We start from the raw sequence: 21,094 nt of genomic DNA on the forward strand, positions 1-21,094 counted from the left end.
AATGAGATATAAATGATAACTGGGATCAAACTATTTTATTTGAGTGTTACATATAAATGCCTCAAACCTAGTGAGGTATTTAGATGTACTAATACTGCAGGTCTTATCTTTGAGGTTTAAAATACATGCAAAACATACATTTCAGCAGGCTAGAATGTGCTGAGCAGAAAATGCTAGCTTTGAACGAAAAACAGAGAACACTTTCCATATCCTGGGACTGAGCAAGTTTGATGTTTCTCTTGGTTTTTAATAGTGCTCTCACTGTTATAATATTCCGGTAGTCTGAGATGGAGAGTGTAACTGCAAAGAAAAGGAATTGTTACCCTTAATATTCAAGAGGTTTTCTATCTATTCTAAAGCAAGGGTTATCATGTTAATATTATTTAATCTCCAGACTTAACCCTTGTTTCACCCCTTCCTCTGATAGGAAAGGAACAGCTATTCCAGACGAAAGTAAAGAAGGAGAAGCAAGGCTCTTCTGGAGGCGCTGCTCAGTTCTGGGTCAGTATAAACATGCAGTCTGGATCTGGTTGAAGGGGTTTTGAAAGCCCTGACTGCAGCTTAGAGAAGAGATCTTCTCCAGTCCTGTGCAGCTGAATCACATGTGTACACATGGAGTGATTCCACCATGCAGGTGATGTACAGTTACACTACTCATGAGCAGTACATCTGGGTGTTAAATTTGCTGTACCCATGCAGATCTCATCCACACAAACTGTTTTGAAGTAATCCCTTTTCTGAAAGTTCGAAAATTGTATGACAATTTTCTGTAAAATTGTCATCTGACAATCTGTAAAAAAAGCTTGTCACTGAATAAAGAGGGGAAATCTGTATGCATTACGTGCACAATTGGGGTTTGATCACATAACAGTGGGAAGCACAGATTTTATGGAGTATCTTGCTAAGTTGGTACTGACCAACAGGCCAATTCAAACTTTAGGCCCACAGCATAAAATTAAAGTGATTAGCCTGCTCTACACTGTCTTCTGGCCAAGGATTTCTCTGGAGACCATAAGAAATTCTCATACTGGTGTGTTTTGGCTGTAATCCTTTGTCCCACATGTAGAAGATGGGTTCTGAAAATATTTTTCCTTACCTTCCTAAATGACACAACAGAAATCTCTCATGTGTTAGGCATGCTATGCCATTAACAGACAGGGAAGAAGTAATCACTCTGTCATGATTATAGTAATAACATCACAGCTATCTCCTCAGTTATTTTAATCCAATGGATTTAAGGGTTTTACTAATCTAGTACATATACCCACTACTGCCACATATACTGATGAAGATGCATTTCCTAACGCTTCATTTCAAAAGTTCCTTCTACTGAAACAGATCACATACAGTCTGAGATCATCAGTGGCAAAGTCTAAGAAACAAAGGTGCCTGATTGTTTTCCAGTAGGGTTTTATTTTGCTTATCATCTTTATTTTATAGTCTCAAGTTAAAAGGAGAACATAATTTAAGTAGCAAAGCCTTAATTAGATTTGTGCCATATCACTCCTGAAGCTGTCCAAAATCTGCAAGGAAAATTACAATAGTGGCTTTACTGCTAAAACTTTCAACGTTTTTCTTCAAGCTAAAGACACGGATTTAAAATCATGTAGTAAGAAAACATGTATGAAAATGCAATATAACCAATTTACTTGAATTGGCAAAGAGAGACCTAATAGACTTTAGAAAAAGACTTACCAAGAAAGTTGAAATGTTCTTTCTATGCAAAGTTATGCCTTAACCTGAGGAGGTTTTGGTTACATAATCATTTTAATTGTATGTTTAATAACAAAATATTAGGATTAAAAGGTAGCCACAAGTAAGCCACAAGCCAAACAGTATTTTGCATTGGTGTTAAAGCCTGTTATAAACAAACATATTTTTATGTGCTGTTTTAGTAAAATCAGTGGAGCATTGCACATCAATAATTCTTTGCCCAACAGACGTAATAAGACAAAAACAGCCACTAACCAATCAAGTGCTTGAATCCCCCATGTGTTAAATATTGTTTATACCCTAGAGATAAAGAATTGGACACTCAGTATGTAATCAATAGTCAATCAATTCCCTCACTGGAGCAACTGTTTTCCAACTGACCGACATTAAAAATGCCAGAACTCAAATGAATAGCCTGAAGGACTTCCACTAAAGTAGTAACCTCTAAATCACAAATGATAAAATGAAGCACTCATCCTTAAATTGAACAGAAAAGCCTAACCATCAAGTGAAGCTAACGCAGGAGATCAGCTGCACTTTTTTTCAGCAAAATGCTTTCCACCATGTATCTTCTCCTGATTCCAAGTAATTTTGCAAGTTTTAATTTGATGTATTTTCTTCACCAGAGTTAATTTCTGGTTAAGGTCTCATGGGCAGGGACTATATGCAATTGCTTAAGTGTCAAAACAAGCAAACAACAAAAGTCCTAGAGAGTACATTTTTTTTTCAAGTAAAAAAATACATCTCATCCAGTGTAACACTGCTCATGGGTGCATATGTTCAGAAAACACTCTTTTCTAACAGTCTGCTTTAATGTTCGCTATCATCATCAAGACCAAATGTGAGCAACAAATTATACAAAAAAATTTTTCTGTACATCAGCTGAATGCTTTCACTGAAAAAGCAGACACTTACTATGGCTATTACAGCGCAGTTATTTGGTACGTTTTAAAACAGGCCTTACAAAATACTAATGTAAGATTTGCTCACATTTAGGTATTTTTTGTTTGTTTGTTTTGTTTTACTTTAGTGAACAGTATTAGATAAACATCACTGAAATTTCTAGTTCTCTAGAAAAGAGGTAAGTCTTAATAAAGGGGATATTTTCCCCCTCCTACACACTACTTTCAGGTCAGTTGGAGAGATCTCTAAGAACAAAATGATTGCAATGTGGACAGGGGAACTACACATACTTTAGACATGGAACCAGCCCCCCCTTTCTCTCTGCACCTTCCTGGTGGTTATTTTCGTAGGTGGTGCATCTTTCTTGTGTCTCTCATTGATCATGAGGTTTTGCTTATAGCTTTGTGCAGTGGCTGCTACTACGTAATGATTTTTATGATGTTCTAAGCACTTTGGAAAATACAGTTTACATTTATAAGGCAACTTTGTAACTTTCAAATCCTGTCGGTCTGAAACACTGCATCATTCTCCTTCAAACTGTCCTCAAAACCCATTAATTAAAACGTGTGTGTGCCTATATATATATATATATATATGTACTTACGTAGGTATGTGTGTATAGATATACATCTCAACTTTAAATACTACTTCCTGTATACATACATGTTTAAAAACCAACATCATCTCCAGACATGAAGCAGTGTATTTTCAAGGCTAAAGCCTGTCTACCAAACAATAAATGTATCGCAGTCTTACACCTGTGCACTACCATTCTCCCACTTCTCAGAGGCTTTCCCTGGCAGATTAACACCTGAAATAACAAACCAGTAAGACAGATATCTGCCATATTTTCTTGATTGAAAAATCAAATTGTGTCCACAGTAAATAAATAAAAAAACACACCAAAAAAACAAACTGCATCAACTCCTCACTTTGCTCACAGGCTCAGGGCCAAGCGAGACGTACTCAAAATGCATGCTATGGTTCCGGAGTAATAGACAGGTATGCACTTGGTTCTACTTTGAATTGAAACTTCTGTTTGATTTGTTATTCACTTCCTTCTGCATTGGAGGAGTCCTGGCGTACTTCAGGCCCCAAATGCAATAATATATAAACAAAGGAATTCTTTCTCCTCACCCAAATGAAACACCAAGTAAGAAAAATCTATCCTGCCTACTTGTATTTCGGGGGCAGAATTAACACCTGATCCTGATAAGAGCAGAGAAAATAGCTATATCCATTGAATTCATTGGGACTGTTCATATGTCCGCATCATGCTGTGGTGAGATCCTCACAGCCTCTCTGATCCTGCCTCAGTAACCATTGGCCTGGGCAGCACATTGTCCTGTGGCATCTTTGCTGCTTCCAGTGCCCAGGTCAGTTGTACTCTCCCATAGAGACTACCATATAGATGTTCTCTCCCACTGAGAGTACCACATAGACATTCTCCTGAGAAGTAGAATACCTGATAATTCATTCAGGTTTTTAATTTATGAGGATATATTTTCTTCTAACTGCTACATCTTGAATACACAGTTATAATTAATTTGCCTATCATGTCCATCTCAATGAAGAAAAATACGTCCCCTAATCATTTGGAATCTGGAGTACATTAAGCCTCTGAAAGCAGAGTGTATTTGCCTAGTTCTATTCCAGAAAGTCCTACCCACCAGCTTCACTGTGAAAATAATTAATCCAGAATCTTCAGATGTGGAATCAGGAATAAGCCAATAACATTTATTTTTATTTTTAATGCAGCAGTTATACTTCTTTTAAATCAATTTCATACACTGTTTTGTTAATTTCTGAGGCAATTTCTGGTTTGGTAAACGTGATTTTGAAGAACTGCATTTTTATTAACTCTCATCTTCTTTTAAGTCTCCTGAATCACCAGCAATTCCTATTAACAAAATATATGAAAGAAAAAAAAAAAAAAAGCCACGAAAACCAAAAAACAAACAAAAACCCCCCACAACAAACAAACAAAAAACAACCCCAAAAGCTGTTTTATTAATAGGGATAATAATGGGAAATTGGACAAGGCATAAAAGACATAAGTATTACTAAGAACTATGTGTTACGCCTTGCCATACATTTCAATTTCCTTGAGACAAGGTTTACACTCCTCAATAGTCTCCTTTTTTTATTCCAGATCTGTAATTACATTTACTGAAGTAGTTTAGCATTAGGCACAGCGGGTCTTAGAGAATTAGGGACTTCCAGCTGTAACTAACACTATACTTACAGGAGATTTTTTTAAGTGAGTGAAAACAATAAGACTTTTCTTATGCCTTTCGTAAGGTTACATGGTTTTGATTCAACCATAAACTAAAATAAACCACAAACCTATCTATCTTTCAATCCAGCTTATGATGAATAATGGTTAAATTAGCACCATGTCATGGGACAACTTACAGTTTTCTTCTGTTGATGTGTAAGAAATTTTGGCATAAAACTGACCTCTTAAGCTTAACCTCGAAGTTTAAATAGTTTGAGGGCCAAATTCTCTTCTCTGACATGTTATTCTAAATCTGCAGTAGATAAGCTCAGGAGGCCAATTTGAACATAGTGGTAAATTGAGAGGAACATTTATCTTCATTCCTTCATGCTTGAAAAATAACTAATCAAAATGTTTTAAAATGTCTTGCTGGTCTCCCAGCACAAGGACAAATTTCAGCCCCCTACCCCTTGCAAGTTTAGATAGCTCATTTCTCCAGTGTTGTGAGGAATATGTAAGGAAAGAACAGTTAATGCAGACTTTTTTATTTCCCAAGACTTCTTTAAATCTAATTATATGGAAGCTATTTCAGTTCCGTGGTTTGGATAAATGTAACAAAGAAAATCTGAGAAGAATGACAAACTATTCTAGTTCCCCCTATGTGACGTTCAAAAATAACCTGATGCTGAATCCTCTCTTAGTGAAAACACGTATTTGGGTTCTTCATAAAAAACCTGACCACAGTTAACACATCAGAAGCGGGGTATAATTATGAAAAAGATTGCCCATTGAGGAGCTTTCATCACTAAGCTTAAAATGAGACACTTCTTAGTGCAAAAAAACCCACACTCAAGAACAGAAACTTCATGGAAATCAGGCAACTAAAGGATGTTGTGACAGAAAATTTAATCCCACTGGATATAATAATTCAAAGGAACAACTTTTATTTTTAGTGACATCCTAACAGAAATCGTAGCAAAAGATGAAGATTGCTTTTTGGTTAGTTGGAATACATTATTTCTTCTGAATATACTCTTCAGAGTAAGTGCTCAGTCTCATTAATTAGGTCACCATGAAAAACAGGGACAGATCTGTGTGACATAAGACTTTTGAACATGTAGGGATAAAAGAGATAAGAAGTTAAGACAGGTAGTGATGGTGAAACTAGCGCCTTTAGTGCATATGTGTGTGTCCTCCTGGGCCCTACAAGATACACAATGCAATCTTCATTGACCAAGAAGGACACAACATGGAATACATTCCTGATTATTAAGGGGGGAAAAAAACACCTAAAGAGTGAGTGCCCTCCTACCCTCCCTAGACCCTGGCATGAAGATGTTGAAGATGTCCCTGCTAATTGCAGGGGGGTTAGACTAGATGACCCTTGAAGGTCCTTTCCAACCCAAACTATTCTGTGATTTCCAAGCAGGACACAGCAGCTCACTGCCCCAGCATGGCAGGGCTGTCATGTGCCATTGCTCCACAATGAACCCACATGAAGCAGAGAACAGCTGTTATTCCCTCAACATAGTTCTAGCCCAGGACTTGCCCCCAAATCACCTGCAAGACACATCCAGATCGGGCATCAAAGACCAGCCGCTCTTGCTTTTACATATGAGAACAGAATCATAGGATAGTTAGGGCTGGAAAGGACTTTAAGATCATCTAGTTCCAAGCCCCCTGCCATGGGCAGGGACACCTCACACTAAACCATGCCACCTAAGGCCTTGTCCAACCTGGCCTTGAATACCTCCAGGGATGGAGTGTTCACAACTTCCCTGGGCAACCCATTCCAGTGCCGCACCACCCTAACAGTAAAGAATTTCTTCCTTATACACAATCTGAACTTCCCCTGTTTAAGTTTTAACCCATTACTCCTTGTCTTATCACTACAGTCCCTAATGAATAGTCCATCCCCAGCATCCCTACACCCCCCTTCAGATACTGGAAGGCTGCTATGAGGTCTCCACGCAGCCTTCTCTTTTCCAGGCTGAACAGCCCCAACCTTCTCAGCCTATCTTCATATGGGAGGTGCTCCAGTCCCCTGATCATCCTCATGGCCCTCCTCTTATTTATGTATCTGTAAATGACAGGATGTCTGACACTTACTGTCTCACCCTTCTTTTTCTAGCCTCACTGAAGACACGCTGTGATGCTGTACTCTCCTGTTATGGCCTCAGCTAAATGAGCAGGACCCTATTGCAATAAAGGAAAGGACCCATCCACTCTCAAACCTTGCCCCTGGTCATGTGCTCCAGCCACTTGTCTTGTCCCGCTCCTAAAGTTCACCCAGAGGCACTCCAGGCCAGCTCTCCTCACTATGCAAATAGCTAACCAAGGCCCCAGAAGAAATAAAATAAAAGAAAGGGGTGTGAGGAGGTGCAGCTCAGTGAGTTGGATAAGTTCATCATACGGTTAGACTAAAGCTGGAACCAGCCCTGAGAGTGAGGGAAACAGAGAAGAAAATGAGGGGAAGCGCATTTCAGCCCTCCTGCCATTCGGCTCATTGATAATATGAAGTAGCACCTTCAGAAAAGTAAAAAGAGAAAACACACAGAAATTATTCTTCTTGCATGCTCTGCTCTGTATCCAGCACTGTTCTGCATGCTTTTTGTTTCAAAAAAAAAAAAAAAAAAGCATATTAAAGTTGCTCAATTTTCTTTTAAATCAGACACCTGGATTTGATTCTTAGCAATAACAGATAATCCAAATATATAATTCTGGTTTAAAATGCTTGGCTGAGTACTCAGCTGAATGTAATACCTTTCCTGACTGAGGGGAAGATGATCCATTCTCTTCAGCTGACAGTCAGGTACTGCCAGCTGGAGTAAAATCCTGCTGTTAATGTGTTGGTGACAGGAGTTATAAGGGTTGATGACTTGTCAGAAGAGCCTCATCAAAGTTCTCTACCCCAAAAAGCAAAAATACACCATCACAACAAGTACTGTTTGTTATAAAAATTGAATGAATACTAAAACATGACTGCTATTTAAGCTCTAGTTCTGCCCTTTCTAGGCTGGAGAGAGAGCTACCTTTGTGACTGCCCATAGGAACTGCACCTGCTCCAGGGACAACTGGATAACTTCTCTAAGGATGTTCAGTGGTGCCACTCCTTTTGTATACAATATAGTTACAAAAATTAACACAACACAAAGCAAAGCTTTATTACGTCTAATATTAATGAATTAAAAAAAATCCCATTTAAAGTTATATAGATATTATGAAATAATATTCCACCTGGTCTACTGTGAGGCATCCCTCCCCATGGCATGGGGGCTGGAACTGGATGATGTTTAAGGTCCCTTCCAACCCAAACCATGCTATGATTCTATTTTATAGCTCAATACATTTAGTTAGGGGCAAACATCCCAAATGTTGGTCATAATAGACTTTTTCCTCAAAACAACTGACACTAGTAACTGTTGCTCTCAGGCTTACACTCTTTCATTCTCTTGATGACACATATAAGGCTTCATATATTCTGCCTTGAAAGTAACTTTTTATATTTTTTCCTGGATAAAGGTACACTAAAGGTTTGTTCACAGAACATAAGAAATTCGAGCTACAGTAAGCAATCACTCAGGACCGGTCATGTCGATAACCAGAAGCATCTTTTCCAGGCAGTAAAGAAATCTGTGGCAATCTAGTTTTCCATTAACCAGCTCAGCCTTAATGCTCTGTAAAAGTGAGAATATCTGGAAGTTCACTGGGACACTACAACCCCTTACTGATGGACTGCTCAGTACCAGGGGCAGATTGTACTCAGCAGAAGCTTCCAAGGCCAGAACATTAATTACTTTTTACATTATTTGTCTTTTTTTAGTCCAGTTTCCCTAAACCATGCAGTGATCTCACTGCCAAGTGCCTGCCTTTCCAGTTACTCACCTACTAATTTCTGAACTTATCACCCAACTTTTCATTTTTTTCCAAAATGGGGTTTAATTTCCTTTAAAATAGACCACTGGACAGACAATAGCAAGTATATCAGTGTCACTTGGCGGGGAGGGGGGGTTTGCGACTCGACTTTATCTATTACCAGCCATCAGCCACAAGGGCATTCTCCAGGGATACAAATCCCTAAGAAGCCAAACTTCCCTAGTTCCCCTCATCTTGGTTTCTCTCCAGTAGAGTCTCTAGCAGGCAACAGGAGAAAAATGTTAGTGGTCTACAGCCAAAAGACAGTCATTATAATTTCCTTCTTGCTGTACTGCACCATCCTAACCCACACAAACTGCTCAGGCAGCTCCACTCCAGTAGGAAATGTTTTGTCTGGCTCTGCACCAAACCTAGCTGTGGCAGAGGTGACCCACTGCCCGGTCTCCTGGCAAAGCACAGTCTGTGAGTATCACCAGCCAGCTGTGCTTGGCCCTGAATTGCCCCTGCTTGTCACAGCCAGGCCTGGTCTGTGCCAGACCTGGAGATGGCTCCCTGCACCAGCCTGAGCATCCTCTGGAAGGTGAAACAAGTCCCCGTGCCCCGGCACAGCCCAGATCTCCCACACCTGCCCCAGCAAAACTAGCAAAATGCACCACATGGGACCAGTCAAGTTGAAGAGGAAGTTTAAAGGAGTTAAGTCCAGACATCAGTCTCTCAGATTAGTCATTTTTCCTCTGTGCAAATCGGAGGAGCAGTCCCGAGTCTGGGGAGAAACTGGGCTTCCTCAGGGTTGGCTGTGTCAGAACCTCGGGAAGTTGGGAGGCTTGCTCAGAGCGTAGACCCACTGTGGCCGCAACTGACCTCGCAGCAGAAGCCCGAGTTACCCTTTCTCCCTCATGCTTCGGATACCCCCACAGCTGAACTCCTGCCGGGCAGTGGGGCTGAGCTGCTCTGCCCTCGGCGGGACTCAACAGCGGCACAGGCCAAACCTCCCCGGGAGGCTGCCACCTCAGGGACAGGGAGCGTACTCCTGGTGCCGCTTTCCGCTCGCCCGCTCCCGCCTGCAGCGGGGTGCCCCGGCGGAGGAGCCATCGGGCTTAGCCGCTGGAGGAGCCAGCAGGGACGGGACGCGGTGGGGGGGCTGCAACCCCAGCAGGGCAGCACGGTGGCTCTTACCTCCGTGTCGGGCGGTGGCGAAGAGCCGTGGAGGCGGCGGGGCGACGGCCGGCGGCGGCCGGGGGGCGGCGGCGGCGGCGACGGCAACCGAGCGGGGATCCGGCGACGGGGCGCCGCCGATGTACCGCCGGGAGATCACCCGGTCCCGCCGCGGCGGGCGGGGCGGCAGCGGGCGTTCGCCGTCGCCCAGGGCTTGGAGAAGGAAATCGAGCAGCGCCCCCCGCTCGGCTCCGGCGGAGGGCACGTCCCTGCCCTCGGCGCCGGGTGGCGGCGCGGCAGAGGCCAGCAGCAGGAGCACGATGGCGGGCAGCGCCTGGCGCTTCTTCGCCCCTCGCATCTCTGCGGCGCTGGGAGGAGGCAGAGAGCGAAGGCGGTCAGCGCCGGGCCCGGCCCGCAGCGCGCCCTCCCGCCCCCCATGCCGCGCCCCAGGGCACCCCTGCGGAGGCGGTGCGCACCCGCACGCCCGGCCCGGGCGCAGCCCAGCGGAGATCCGACGGGCCGCCACCGACTGGCCCCGCCGCGCCTCCCCGCCAGCCCCCGAGCAGCCCCGCCGCGCTCGCCCGGCTCCCCGGAGGGCGCATGTATAGACACGGATTAGGGGAAGGGTATTAAGCCCGCCACACGTATTTGCGGTCCAGGGCTTTGCGGGGGATTTGCTCGGCTCCCTTTGCCCCCGGAGTCCCAGCGCCTCCCGTTGCCTCCTTCCTCCGCCGGCGGACCCCCGCGGGCCGTCCCGCCATCCGCCCACCCCGCAGCGGCTCTCGGGCGAGAGCGTAGGGAAGGGCATCCGGACAAAGTTCAGTCAGGGGCGAGTTCCAGCGGGAACTGCTGCAAATCAGGACGTAAAGGGCAAAAACAACTACAACAAGCTGAGGCTTCGAGAGCGGTGCTTAATGCCCCTAAGTAAGCTATTCTAATTATAGCAAACGGTTGGGATTAAGGGGGAGGGAGGAAAATTCTGTTATTTACAAACTGTTTTATACTTGGCCTCCCTTGCAAATCCTCTTGGGAGAAAGAGTTAATCGGAGCCGCGAGGGAGCCGGCTCTCCCCGACGGCTCCAGGCTCTCCATCCCTCCCTCCTACTGGCACTGCGTTGCGGCGCACGGCAAACCCGGGCAGTAGCGGGGAACGACCCGGGGATTCGCTGCATGCTGAAGGCCCCTCTCAGAGCCGGCTGCTTACCTTCAAGCGGAGGCAAGCCTCGCTGAGGGCAGGGGAGCAGGGGGGAAGGAGATGTCCTTTGCCGCCTCCGGAGAGCCCGTGCTCCCGCGGAGGCTCCGCCGGGCGCGAAGCGGAGCGGGGCGGTCGGTGCTGCGCCCGGAGAGGGGTGATGCGCCCTCCAGGGCCATGCGCTTCTCTTATATAGTCCGCACCGGCGTACTCATTTGAGTACTATCGACCTGAGGTGGGTGGTTGTCGATGGAGACACCTCTGGTAATCACTCTTGGGCTCAGAGATGGTCTTTTCTGACAAACTTCCTCCTCCCCGTTTGTCCCCCGGTGGATGGCAGCTGAAAGCTGCGTTTGAAGTGGCTCTGATCTATTTGTGAAATTAGATTTCCCTGAAGATTGGGAAACGCTTACTAATAAAGCTGCCGGCTCAAGAGATTAAAATGTGCTTTAATTTAGCAGGATTCCCTCGGGAACACAGCGACAGAACTATTTCCCCCCACCTGTTCTTATTGAACAAAGAAGTCGTGAGTGAAGTCTGAAGTGTGTATAAATTTGGTCCTGTTTGGATGGCAAGGAAAGTAGCAGGCTGCCTTTGGCGGATGAATATACAAACTAGAGACTTCGTAAAAGTTTGTTTCTCCAAAACAGCTTTTTTTTTTTTTTTTTTTTTTTTTTTTGACGACACTTAAAAAAAAAAGCTAGCAAAAAGAAGTACTGACCTAATGAAACCGTTAAACCCACAGGTTAAAAACTTGCCTCATACAGCCCTATAATATTAGTGAATAAGATCTCAGCTTTCAGAGAGCAATGCATACAGCTGCTCTGGGTAGATTGAAAAGCAACACAAGTTCTTCGAATTATACCAGACAATGTTTCACGTTACAACAGAATTTTTAAGTAAAGCTCTTTGTCGGAAGGTACCACTGAGATATTTACTTAATAAGAGTGGGAGAAAACAAAAAAGGTTTTGGGATATCCTTGAAGATGTGAAAATGGAGAATTTAGATTTGAAAGAGATTTAAACTATTCTGACATCCCTACGAATGCTGTCTCTTTCCCCAGACTCTCATTTGTACTCTTCTCTGGTTATCACAGGCAAGAGTACCCTCAGGGCTGTATCTCACAGGGGCTGTATCATTGCTGGTGATGGGAGCCAGCCTCTTCCCCACATCCTCCTACTCTTGTGCCACCCACACTCACCTTTGAGGGGTGATGCCACAGAGATCAGGGATCAAACCAAATTTAAGTAATGAAGGGTTACAAAGGGGTTTATCACACAATCTTTTTTTATAGATCAGTGTTCTGTGCTAGATACACTGGTTCTGACCTGTGGATTCCCAGGGTAACAGAAGGGAAGCGTCAATCTCTTTCTCACTGCATGATTTCCTGCTTTTGCCTCTTTATTTGGGGCATATAACCAGTTTTCTTTGGTCAAGCTGATGGTTAGGTTGAGTGAAGAAGGAAAGCAATAAACTGAGAAACAAAGCAGCATATTAATTTAGCAGTTCCAAAAGAAATCCCAGAGTTTCTCTTCTTTTGCTTTTTGTTTCTTCGCTTTTATTTTGCTCTCAGAGACATGTGGCTACCACTGAATGGGGCGGAATTCTCCCCTAGAAATGACCAAAGTATTACCTTGACACAATCTCCTCTGTCCATCTTCATAACTAGTTGTGGACTAAGTTTGCATCTTCTTCTAGCCCTGGGAGCAAGTCACACAGGGGGAAATACATATGGCCCTGTTAAGATAGAATAATTTTTCTGCTCATAAGAAAAATCGAAGTCTTTCTTGGGTGTCTGTTTGAGGCAGATAGCAGAATACTCAGAAGAATTAAATGTCATATTGAAAAAGGCAAGCAAGGGGTCTCTCTTGTCTCCCTCACATCCCCCAAAAAGATGTAACAGGTCTGCAAGCTGCTATAGCTGACTATGCAGTCTTGATGGACAACATTCTAAAGCCACTACTTTGGGAAAGTCGGTGGCTCCTTGAGCAAAGATTTTCAAATATGTCACCCACATTCAGCGGGTTTCTCAGATATAAATACTGTTACAAATACTAGAGCCACTATTTACAGCTTTGTATTGGAACCCAACTAGGCCCTTTACCATCATGAGCTACTAAGTTTTACCTTGTCCTCTGCCTCTCCTGTTGCCTGTTTTCATCCTTTGGAAAAACTGCATCACTCTTTCCTTGGATTGACATTATACCCATCCAGAGGGCAATAAACTGTTTTAAAATTACTGTTTTAAATTAAACCAAGCAGACAAGTTTGGTTGCTTCATTTGTTAGAAGGATTTCTTTCTTCTTTTTTATTTTTTTTTCTATATATATGTATATATAACCTTTTGTGTATTTTTGAATTAATAAACAAGAAGTCAAAGGAACAAGAGTGGGTGTCCCTGAAGAGCAGCTTGAGGGGCAGATCTGTCAGGCCCTGAAGTTACTGCAATGATTCCCTTTCGCTGCTGTGGGAGTTGGGGCAAGCCTTAAAATTAAAAGAACCAATTAGAGCCACAGCACATCTAAATCACAAGCTTTAAGTAGCTTTTTGAGATTCTTTCTGTGCCCAAGAACTTTAAAGACTTATAGAAAGGTAGAAAAGATTTGTTTTCTGTTACTGCACAAAGCCTTTTCTCTTTTTAAATTGATTTGTTATTTGAATTCTTCAGAAAGCACTTGAAAGAACGACAACCAGACTGCAAGCAGGGGAAGATGACTGTTCTACTAATCCCAAGCAATTCTGGCAGGTTGAAAACCCATTCTCAGGTCACAACTACATTTGTCCTTTTGTTAGTAGCTCTTATGTGCTTCCTCACCATTATATGGAGAAAGAACCTCAGCATGAGATTTACATCAAAGAGAGCATCTTAAGATTGCACTCAGTATCTTATTTAGGAACTAAAAACCTGTTCATGGTGAGCCTAAATAGGTCTGGTTATTTGCTTCTTGTAGCCAGTGGATTTAAACAAGTATATCACATCTTTTTCCTGTGGCATGTTCTTTTTATTTTCTGATCTTTCTTAGCCACTAATCTGTCTGATTGAAGTTAAAAGCAAACTAGTTAAATCAAAGTATCATAGAGCTGACAGGGACTTGGAGAAATGATCTAGTGCTTTCCATTGCCCAGATGTACCTATGTCATCAGGGCTCAGTAAGGAACCTAGCTTTTAGTTTTTCCTGTCAACACTTCAACCCAAATCCATTAAATGAAAAATTGGTAAATGTTGGTTTAGTAGTGACATTTTACCTTGGGATTTATACTGAAATATAAAAATTATCTAAATGTATTCCCAAAGCACACACTCAAATAAAAGGCTGAAGCAAAGATTTAAAATTCAGGTATCTCACTGTTTCTAAATAAATCTGTCAGCCAAAGATTTCCATGGCCACTCAGCTAAATCAAGAAGAAAAACAGAGAGAAAACCTGGTTTTGTTGAAGTCCATGGGAATTCTCCTGTTGACTTTCTTGAGCTGGGATTTAATACAGGGTTGTTACTAAAGGAGAGGTGAGGAAGTGAAAAATTACTCAAAAGTATGACTGTATTAGCCAAGGCAGTAATTTATAGATGACTGCTCTAACTTCTGATAAGTAACAGAGGATTCCAGCTGTTGTTCAGATCACACTGTTTTCTTAAAATCAGAGGTTTTAAACAGCCATATATATATATATTAATCTATAGATTAATGCTCTTTACTGGTTTTATTGTTAAGAAATTCAACCCTAACGTCACCACCATTTGTGTTTGGGGACATTTTGCACCTGCAATTGAGACATAATGAGTCATTTTTTGAGAACTTGCTCTGAAAGGAGCAGCTGGAAACATGAAGCAGCTTCTGACTGAGATAGTTCAAGCAAAACCCTGGAAACTATCCTGCAAGTTGTTCAGCAGGAAATGAGGGGACAGGAGAGAAAACCAGGGGGGGCAAAGTCAGGTAGGACTGTGAAATAAGCTCCTCTTCCTCCTTTTTTTTTTTTTTTTTTTTTAAGTGATTTCAGGGATCTCCATTTCTCCTATCTCATCCCTTGTTTTCCCTCCTCCACAATTCTCATTTCATTAGCGTCATAGGAATTTGAATATGTTCCTGAGTAAACTGCACTCTTTTGGTAGTGGTGGTTTTGTTCCTGCACCAGCTGACTGACTGTCTGAAGCTGGGACTATTCAGCTGAAGGTGACATGCTGGTGAAGGTAGAATCATAGAACAGTTAGGGTTGGAAAGGACCTTAAGATCAAGTTCCAACCCCCTGCCATGGGCAGGGACACCTCACACTAAACCATCTCACCCAAGGATCTGTCCAACCTGGCCTTGAACACTGCCAAGAGGTGGAGCATTCACAACCTCCCTGGGCAACCCATTCCACTGCCTCACCACCCTTACAGTAAAGAACTTCTTCCTTATATCCAATCTAAACTTCCCCTATTTAAGTTTGAACCCATTACCCCTTGTCATATCACTACAGTCCCTAATGAAGAGTCCCTCTCCATCATCCTTATAGGCCCCCTTCAGATGCTGGAAGGCTGCTATTAGGTCCCCACGCAGCCTTCTCTTCTCCAGGCTGAACAGCCCCAACTTCCTCAGCCTGTCTTCATACGGGAGGTGCTCCAGTCCCCTGATCATCCTCGAGGCCCTCCTCTGCACTTGTTCCAACAGTTCCATGTCCTTTTTATGTTGAGGACACCAGAACTGCACACAATACTCCAGGTGAGGTCTCACGAGAGCAGAGTAGAGGGGCAGGATCACCTCTTTTGACCTGCTGGTCACGCTCCTTTTGATGCAGCCCAGGATACGGTTGGCTTTCTGGGCTGCGCGTGCACACTGCAGCCGGCTCATGTTCATTTTCTCCTCAACCAACACCCCAAGTCCTTCTCACCCCCAAGTACTGCATCCCAAAGCAGAGTCAGGGTCTGTAGATGTTATTTCACAAGAACCTGAACCAGATAGTTTCTCTCTTAGGCCAATTGGTATTGGGAACTTAATAGCAAGAAATGAACATTGCTTGCCTTTTATATTGTTCATGGGACAAGATCTACTGCAGACTTGCCAGAAGTAAAATGAAAAGTTTTTAAAACCTTGTCAGATTTTGAAGGACCCAAGAGTGGTGTACTGAGAACAGGTCTTGATGGCTGAGCCTTAACCAGCCTGACCAAAGGACCCTTTAGAACTGCTTTCAGTCCCTCACAAATGTTGTGGCATGGATTTGAAAGTTATTATTTGCATTACCATGACTCTGAAGACTCACAGTTTAATTTAGAAAGTCTCCTATAGTTTCTTGGCTTATTGTCAGCTTCTGATTTTGACTAGAATTACATTTGAGAAGGAAGTAGCAGATATCCACCCCTCCCAAGAGTCCTGTAGCAGGCACCTGCTATTATCTTACCCCATCACGAAATCAAAAATAGGTACCAGATAGTGCTAGTGGTTTGAGCCTTTTGAACACAGTCCTGGATTCTCAGCTGTGTCAGATGCACCACAGAAGACAAAAGTCCTGTTTCTAAGGTAATGACAGTTTATTACACCTGTCATTATAGCTGTTATAGTAATTAATTTAAAGATGCAGTGGGTCAAGAATAAATCTCTTGCCACAGAATCACCATCTGCCCTTCGTGATTCATGACAGCAGACAGGAACTTACTGACACCACCAAAAAGCTGCCTGGTGATCAGAATAACTGTGCATGTGACATGGGTTCATTAAAGAGCTCTCTCTGTCCAGCATGATGACCATCATCTAAACAGACAGATGTTTCCTTTCAACAAAACCAAAGACTGAGTGGCATTTTCAGGGCTTGGCAGCTGGGGCAATATCAAGTAGACAGCCTTACATTCAAATCCTGGAGCCTCTGAGTCAGAAAAAATGTTTAATTTCCTCTCACAATGAGAGCCCTCAATCAGGGGAACATAGACCTGGGGATTTTTGGAAGGAAAGGTTCGATGGCAGCCTTCTCTACAGATGGAGAGTCACTGCAGGTGTGCTGCATCAGTGGCCTGAGTCTAGAGCTCACTGACCCCCTCTGCTGAACTAATCATCTTGAAAAGAGAAAAAATGGATGGAAAAGTTCTGTGCATGAAAAAAGAGGAGGCTTGAGAAGTTTTAACAAAAATGAACTGTAGGGACCACCCCAAATGAGAAAGTCAGCCAGCTCAGGTTCATGCCATCTCCAATGCAGAAGTGCAGACATTCGATATAATTTCCTACATCAACGACATTTTCTGGTGATGTATTACATTAAGGACAGATTTCCACAGTGGTCTTTTGTGGATAACTTCTGATTTCTTGTGTGATTTCTCAGAACGTTCACAAAGTTTCCAGACCTGCTGCACAGTAATGGTGTCAATGCAAGAGATTTCTAAGAAGCATTTGACTTTGTGCCACATAACAACTTAGTCAAAAACTAAGTTAACATGGCCTGCGTTCAGTGGATTAACAACTGGTTCACTGAGAAGCTTCATAATAAAAATGTTAGTGAGGTAACCTCATTTAATTGAATAACACACACATCAGTGTTAATTTGGGAAGAGCTTTTCAGCAGGAATCAATTTTTAGCCTGGCAAGTGATAAAGGAAACTGGTCTCTGTTGCAGGCCAGTAGGGGTGCTGGGACCAAAAGAACACAATCCATCAGAATGCAGCCAGGGAGTGAAGCTATCTGAGGGTGGATTCCTAACTCAGAAACAGGTGCTCTGAAAAAAAAAAATAGTCAGAATCAGCCAAAGAAGTGCTATTGACGTCCAGAAAGACAAATCTCAATACTATCTCTCACTGATGACACTGCTGCTCAAATCTTGTGCTTAAATCACCAATTCACACCTTAGGAAGAGTAATGAAAAATGGAAACAGATAAGGAATATTTTTTTTTTTTTAAGTTTGGAAAAAAACATGGTAAGGCAAAAGACTCAAGCTTATCAAAAAGCTTGGCCTAAAAATATCTGCTCAGGAAACAGAAATGTGATGATCACAAACTCTTTAATTTAGGAACATAAATTTGGGAAAGACCATCTGTAAAACTGAAATTACCACTAAGAGTGCAATGGAGACCTACTTCAAACAGAGTACAAGACATACCTTTACAGACTTCAGATGACACAGTATTTTTAAATAGTCTAGAGCAAATTTCAAGCACTTGTAACTGGCCAAAAGACAAATTTGTAATGTCTGAAGGAACATCAGGGGAAAATCCAATGCCAGAGCCTTAAGACCTTGCAGGAGTAGGGAGTTTCTTAAATAAAGTGACCCAGGGAAGCAGGTCATCCACTTGTTATGAGCGTCAGAATGCTTCTGCCTACCTGACCTAGAGGAAAAATTTTGTGATACCTGCAGCAGTGGTGGCTGATTTCTGTAGAGCTTGTGATTATGATATACTGGCCAAGCAGCTGAGAATTTAATGAATTACTAATGGATCTTTTTGACATACTGTCTCCAGCTGTGAGAGTCTCCGGTGACTCAAAGGAAGGAAAAATACCAACCTTTTTCTTCTGTCCCCCTCCTGAGGCAAATGAAGCATCAAAGGGATGCCTAAGACGTGGTCTCTATCTTCATCAGGTGGCTAGTGGGGTTAAAGCAATGGGAATGGAATAGGTGAGCACTGATCCTATAACTTCTCCATTCACTCGAATACGTTTGCTGGTTATTTTTAATAGACTACAGTTAGTTTGTAAAAGTCTGTAGCCAGTGACAGAGAAAATCACTTTATAACAAATTATCTCAATGTCTTTGGGCCTTATAAACAAAAGAAAAAAACTGTTAATTTGCTAACATTAGGTTTGAAATCCTTTTGAATATTTTGCCATATGTTTGGTCCCCACTGAAGCTTTTGATGATCATAAGTGGCAATAATAAATTGCAGATTATGTAAACATGGTTTTTTTTCTGATAAACTTGAAAAGAACAAGCATTTCATTTTTCTTTCCCTCTCCTGTACTGCAAGATTGTGTTGTTGAGGAGCTCAGCTCCAAAATCATAGGAAAAAAAAGAACTAGTGTCACTTCTGATTCTTTTTGTCCTCTTTTATTATTTCCTTTCTCCCATGCTACTTCTAAGTCTGAAATAATCAGCTTCCTATTCCTTCAACTGCCTCAGTTTCTCCTTGGCATTTATTCATTGATCCTGCCTTCCTCTTTTCAGCCATTTATCCCACATACAGTTCTTTTTCTTTTCTTTTAAAATGACACTTGACACTACAGCTGAAGTATCAAATGTTCACTCACACAGTTTTTTACACATGCTTTGTATATTCTACAAACAGAAAGCCATTTAAGTTCTTTGTTACCAAGGTAAAGAAGAAGAAACCATACTAAACACACACAAAACGTTTTTGCTAAACCTTTGTTTCTTGGTATCTGAACTGTGGCAATTTAATAAACAAGCTAAGTAACACTTTTAATATGTTTTACTTTGGGTTTTTTATTGTTATTGGTGATGCTTTTCTTTCTTCTGTGGGGTTCTTTTCCAAATTGACTTGTACATTTTTGAGGGAATAAAGACTGACTGACAGAAAATCAAGCTGTGTTAATTACATAGTATATTGTTGTTGGAGATTATTTTCAGTTTAGTTGAAACCAATATTAAAACTTGAAGTTGTGCTGAGGTTGTACATTCCTTGTTCTGAACTATTGCATCTTTTGCCACAATCTGCATTACAGATTAAGACAGACCTAAAGGTGCTTGCTCGGCTGCTCAGAAGCAGCCTTGCCTGTATGTTGGCCCTTCCCAGACTCGGGGAAGCTGCTGACCCTGCTCTGACAGATGGCAGAATGTGGGCCCTGGCATGTAGCCAGGGAACCTGATTCCCAGATGATGAATCAAAGGCTCAGAGATAGGGGAGGCTTGCCTTGTCCAAGGGAACATCCCGAGGCCCTAGCAAGGGTATTTATTGGCTTTTGTTGGTGACTGCTTTTTGTATGATAAATGCCTATTTGGAAAAGCTTTTTTACCAGAATGGCCATGTCAGGTATGTGCCTGACCTGAGGGACAGAGATGAGAGCCTGCAAAGTCCGCCTGCAGTGATTTACCTACTTCTCAGTTTTGCTTCTCAACACTACTCCACTATTCATAGGCAGGCACTGGAAAAGGCTTCCCAGGGATGTGGTAGAGTCACTGTCCCTGGAAGTGTTCAAAAAACATGTAGATGAGGCCCTTAGTGACATGGTTTAGTGGGGACTTGGCAGTCCTGGGGTAACAGTTGGACTCACTGATCTTAAAGGTCTTTTCAAACCTAGTTGATTCTATGATTCATAACTAGAAAATTACATGAATATTTATTATACCTTATTAAAAACTGTGGCCTGTTTTTCTGAGGCAGTGAATTCTCAAACAATTACATTATTTGTCTGGAGCTTCATGCACAATTTAAACCAATGTAATTTGGAATGGCTGCCGGAAAGATCAAATGCCATACGCTACTTGCCTCTGGCCACCAAATTTCTGCCCTTGAGCTGCCACCTCGGTTACATTGGCAAAGGAGTTCAGGTAGTTACTTGCTGAACTGGGTCAAGATTTCAAGCTGAAATTAGTTCTTGATGTCTAGTTTCCCCATGAAGCCCACTATAATTCACAACTCCTCATGTAAATATTAAGTAAATATAATGGAGAACTCAGTGAAGAGCTGGTAGCAAGGGAGAAACATGGATGCATCTACCAGAAGCAATGCTGACTTACAGTGTTCACAAATATGTGGCTGCAGATGAGACTGTGATGCCCTCTGCCCATGCTAACAGCATATGAATGTACTGGCCATTTCAACTACTTTGACAGATGTGTAACAACAAATGAATGCATCCTCATATTTCTCCAACCTTAAAAGCCCATGGCAGAGGGAGAAATATATTAGTGTGTGGAGAGTGAAAGGAACTAAAAATCTTTATAAGGGATGTCCTGCTCTTCTGCCCTCCTTCCTAGAAAGTCAAGAGAGAATTAACTCAGCAGGAGGTGGGCCCAGTACTGTGTTCACTACTTTTCCATCTTTCCTATCTCATCTGCTATTTTCCCTCCTCCACAATTCTTATTTCATTAGCATCACAGGAATTTGAATATGTTGCTGAG

At 42.4% G+C, this 21,094-nt stretch overlaps 1 protein-coding gene across 1 annotated transcript in view; it reads right to left on the reverse strand.

Annotated features, from left to right (window-relative positions):
- The window catches only part of ALKAL1 (ALK and LTK ligand 1), a 36,130-nt gene extending 25,901 nt beyond the window's left edge, over positions 1-10,229 (reverse strand). Inside the window, exon 1 of the mRNA XM_065669362.1 lies at positions 9,887-10,229. Coding sequence (XP_065525434.1) covers positions 9,887-10,223 — 337 coding nt within the window. The 5' untranslated portion in view covers positions 10,224-10,229. The remainder of the gene's footprint in view (positions 1-9,886) is intronic.
- Positions 10,230-21,094: the final 10,865 nt, after the last annotated feature.

The sequence above is a fragment of the Lathamus discolor genome, chromosome 2 (assembly GCF_037157495.1).
Source record: "Lathamus discolor isolate bLatDis1 chromosome 2, bLatDis1.hap1, whole genome shotgun sequence".
Taxonomy (NCBI): domain Eukaryota; kingdom Metazoa; phylum Chordata; class Aves; order Psittaciformes; family Psittacidae; genus Lathamus; species Lathamus discolor.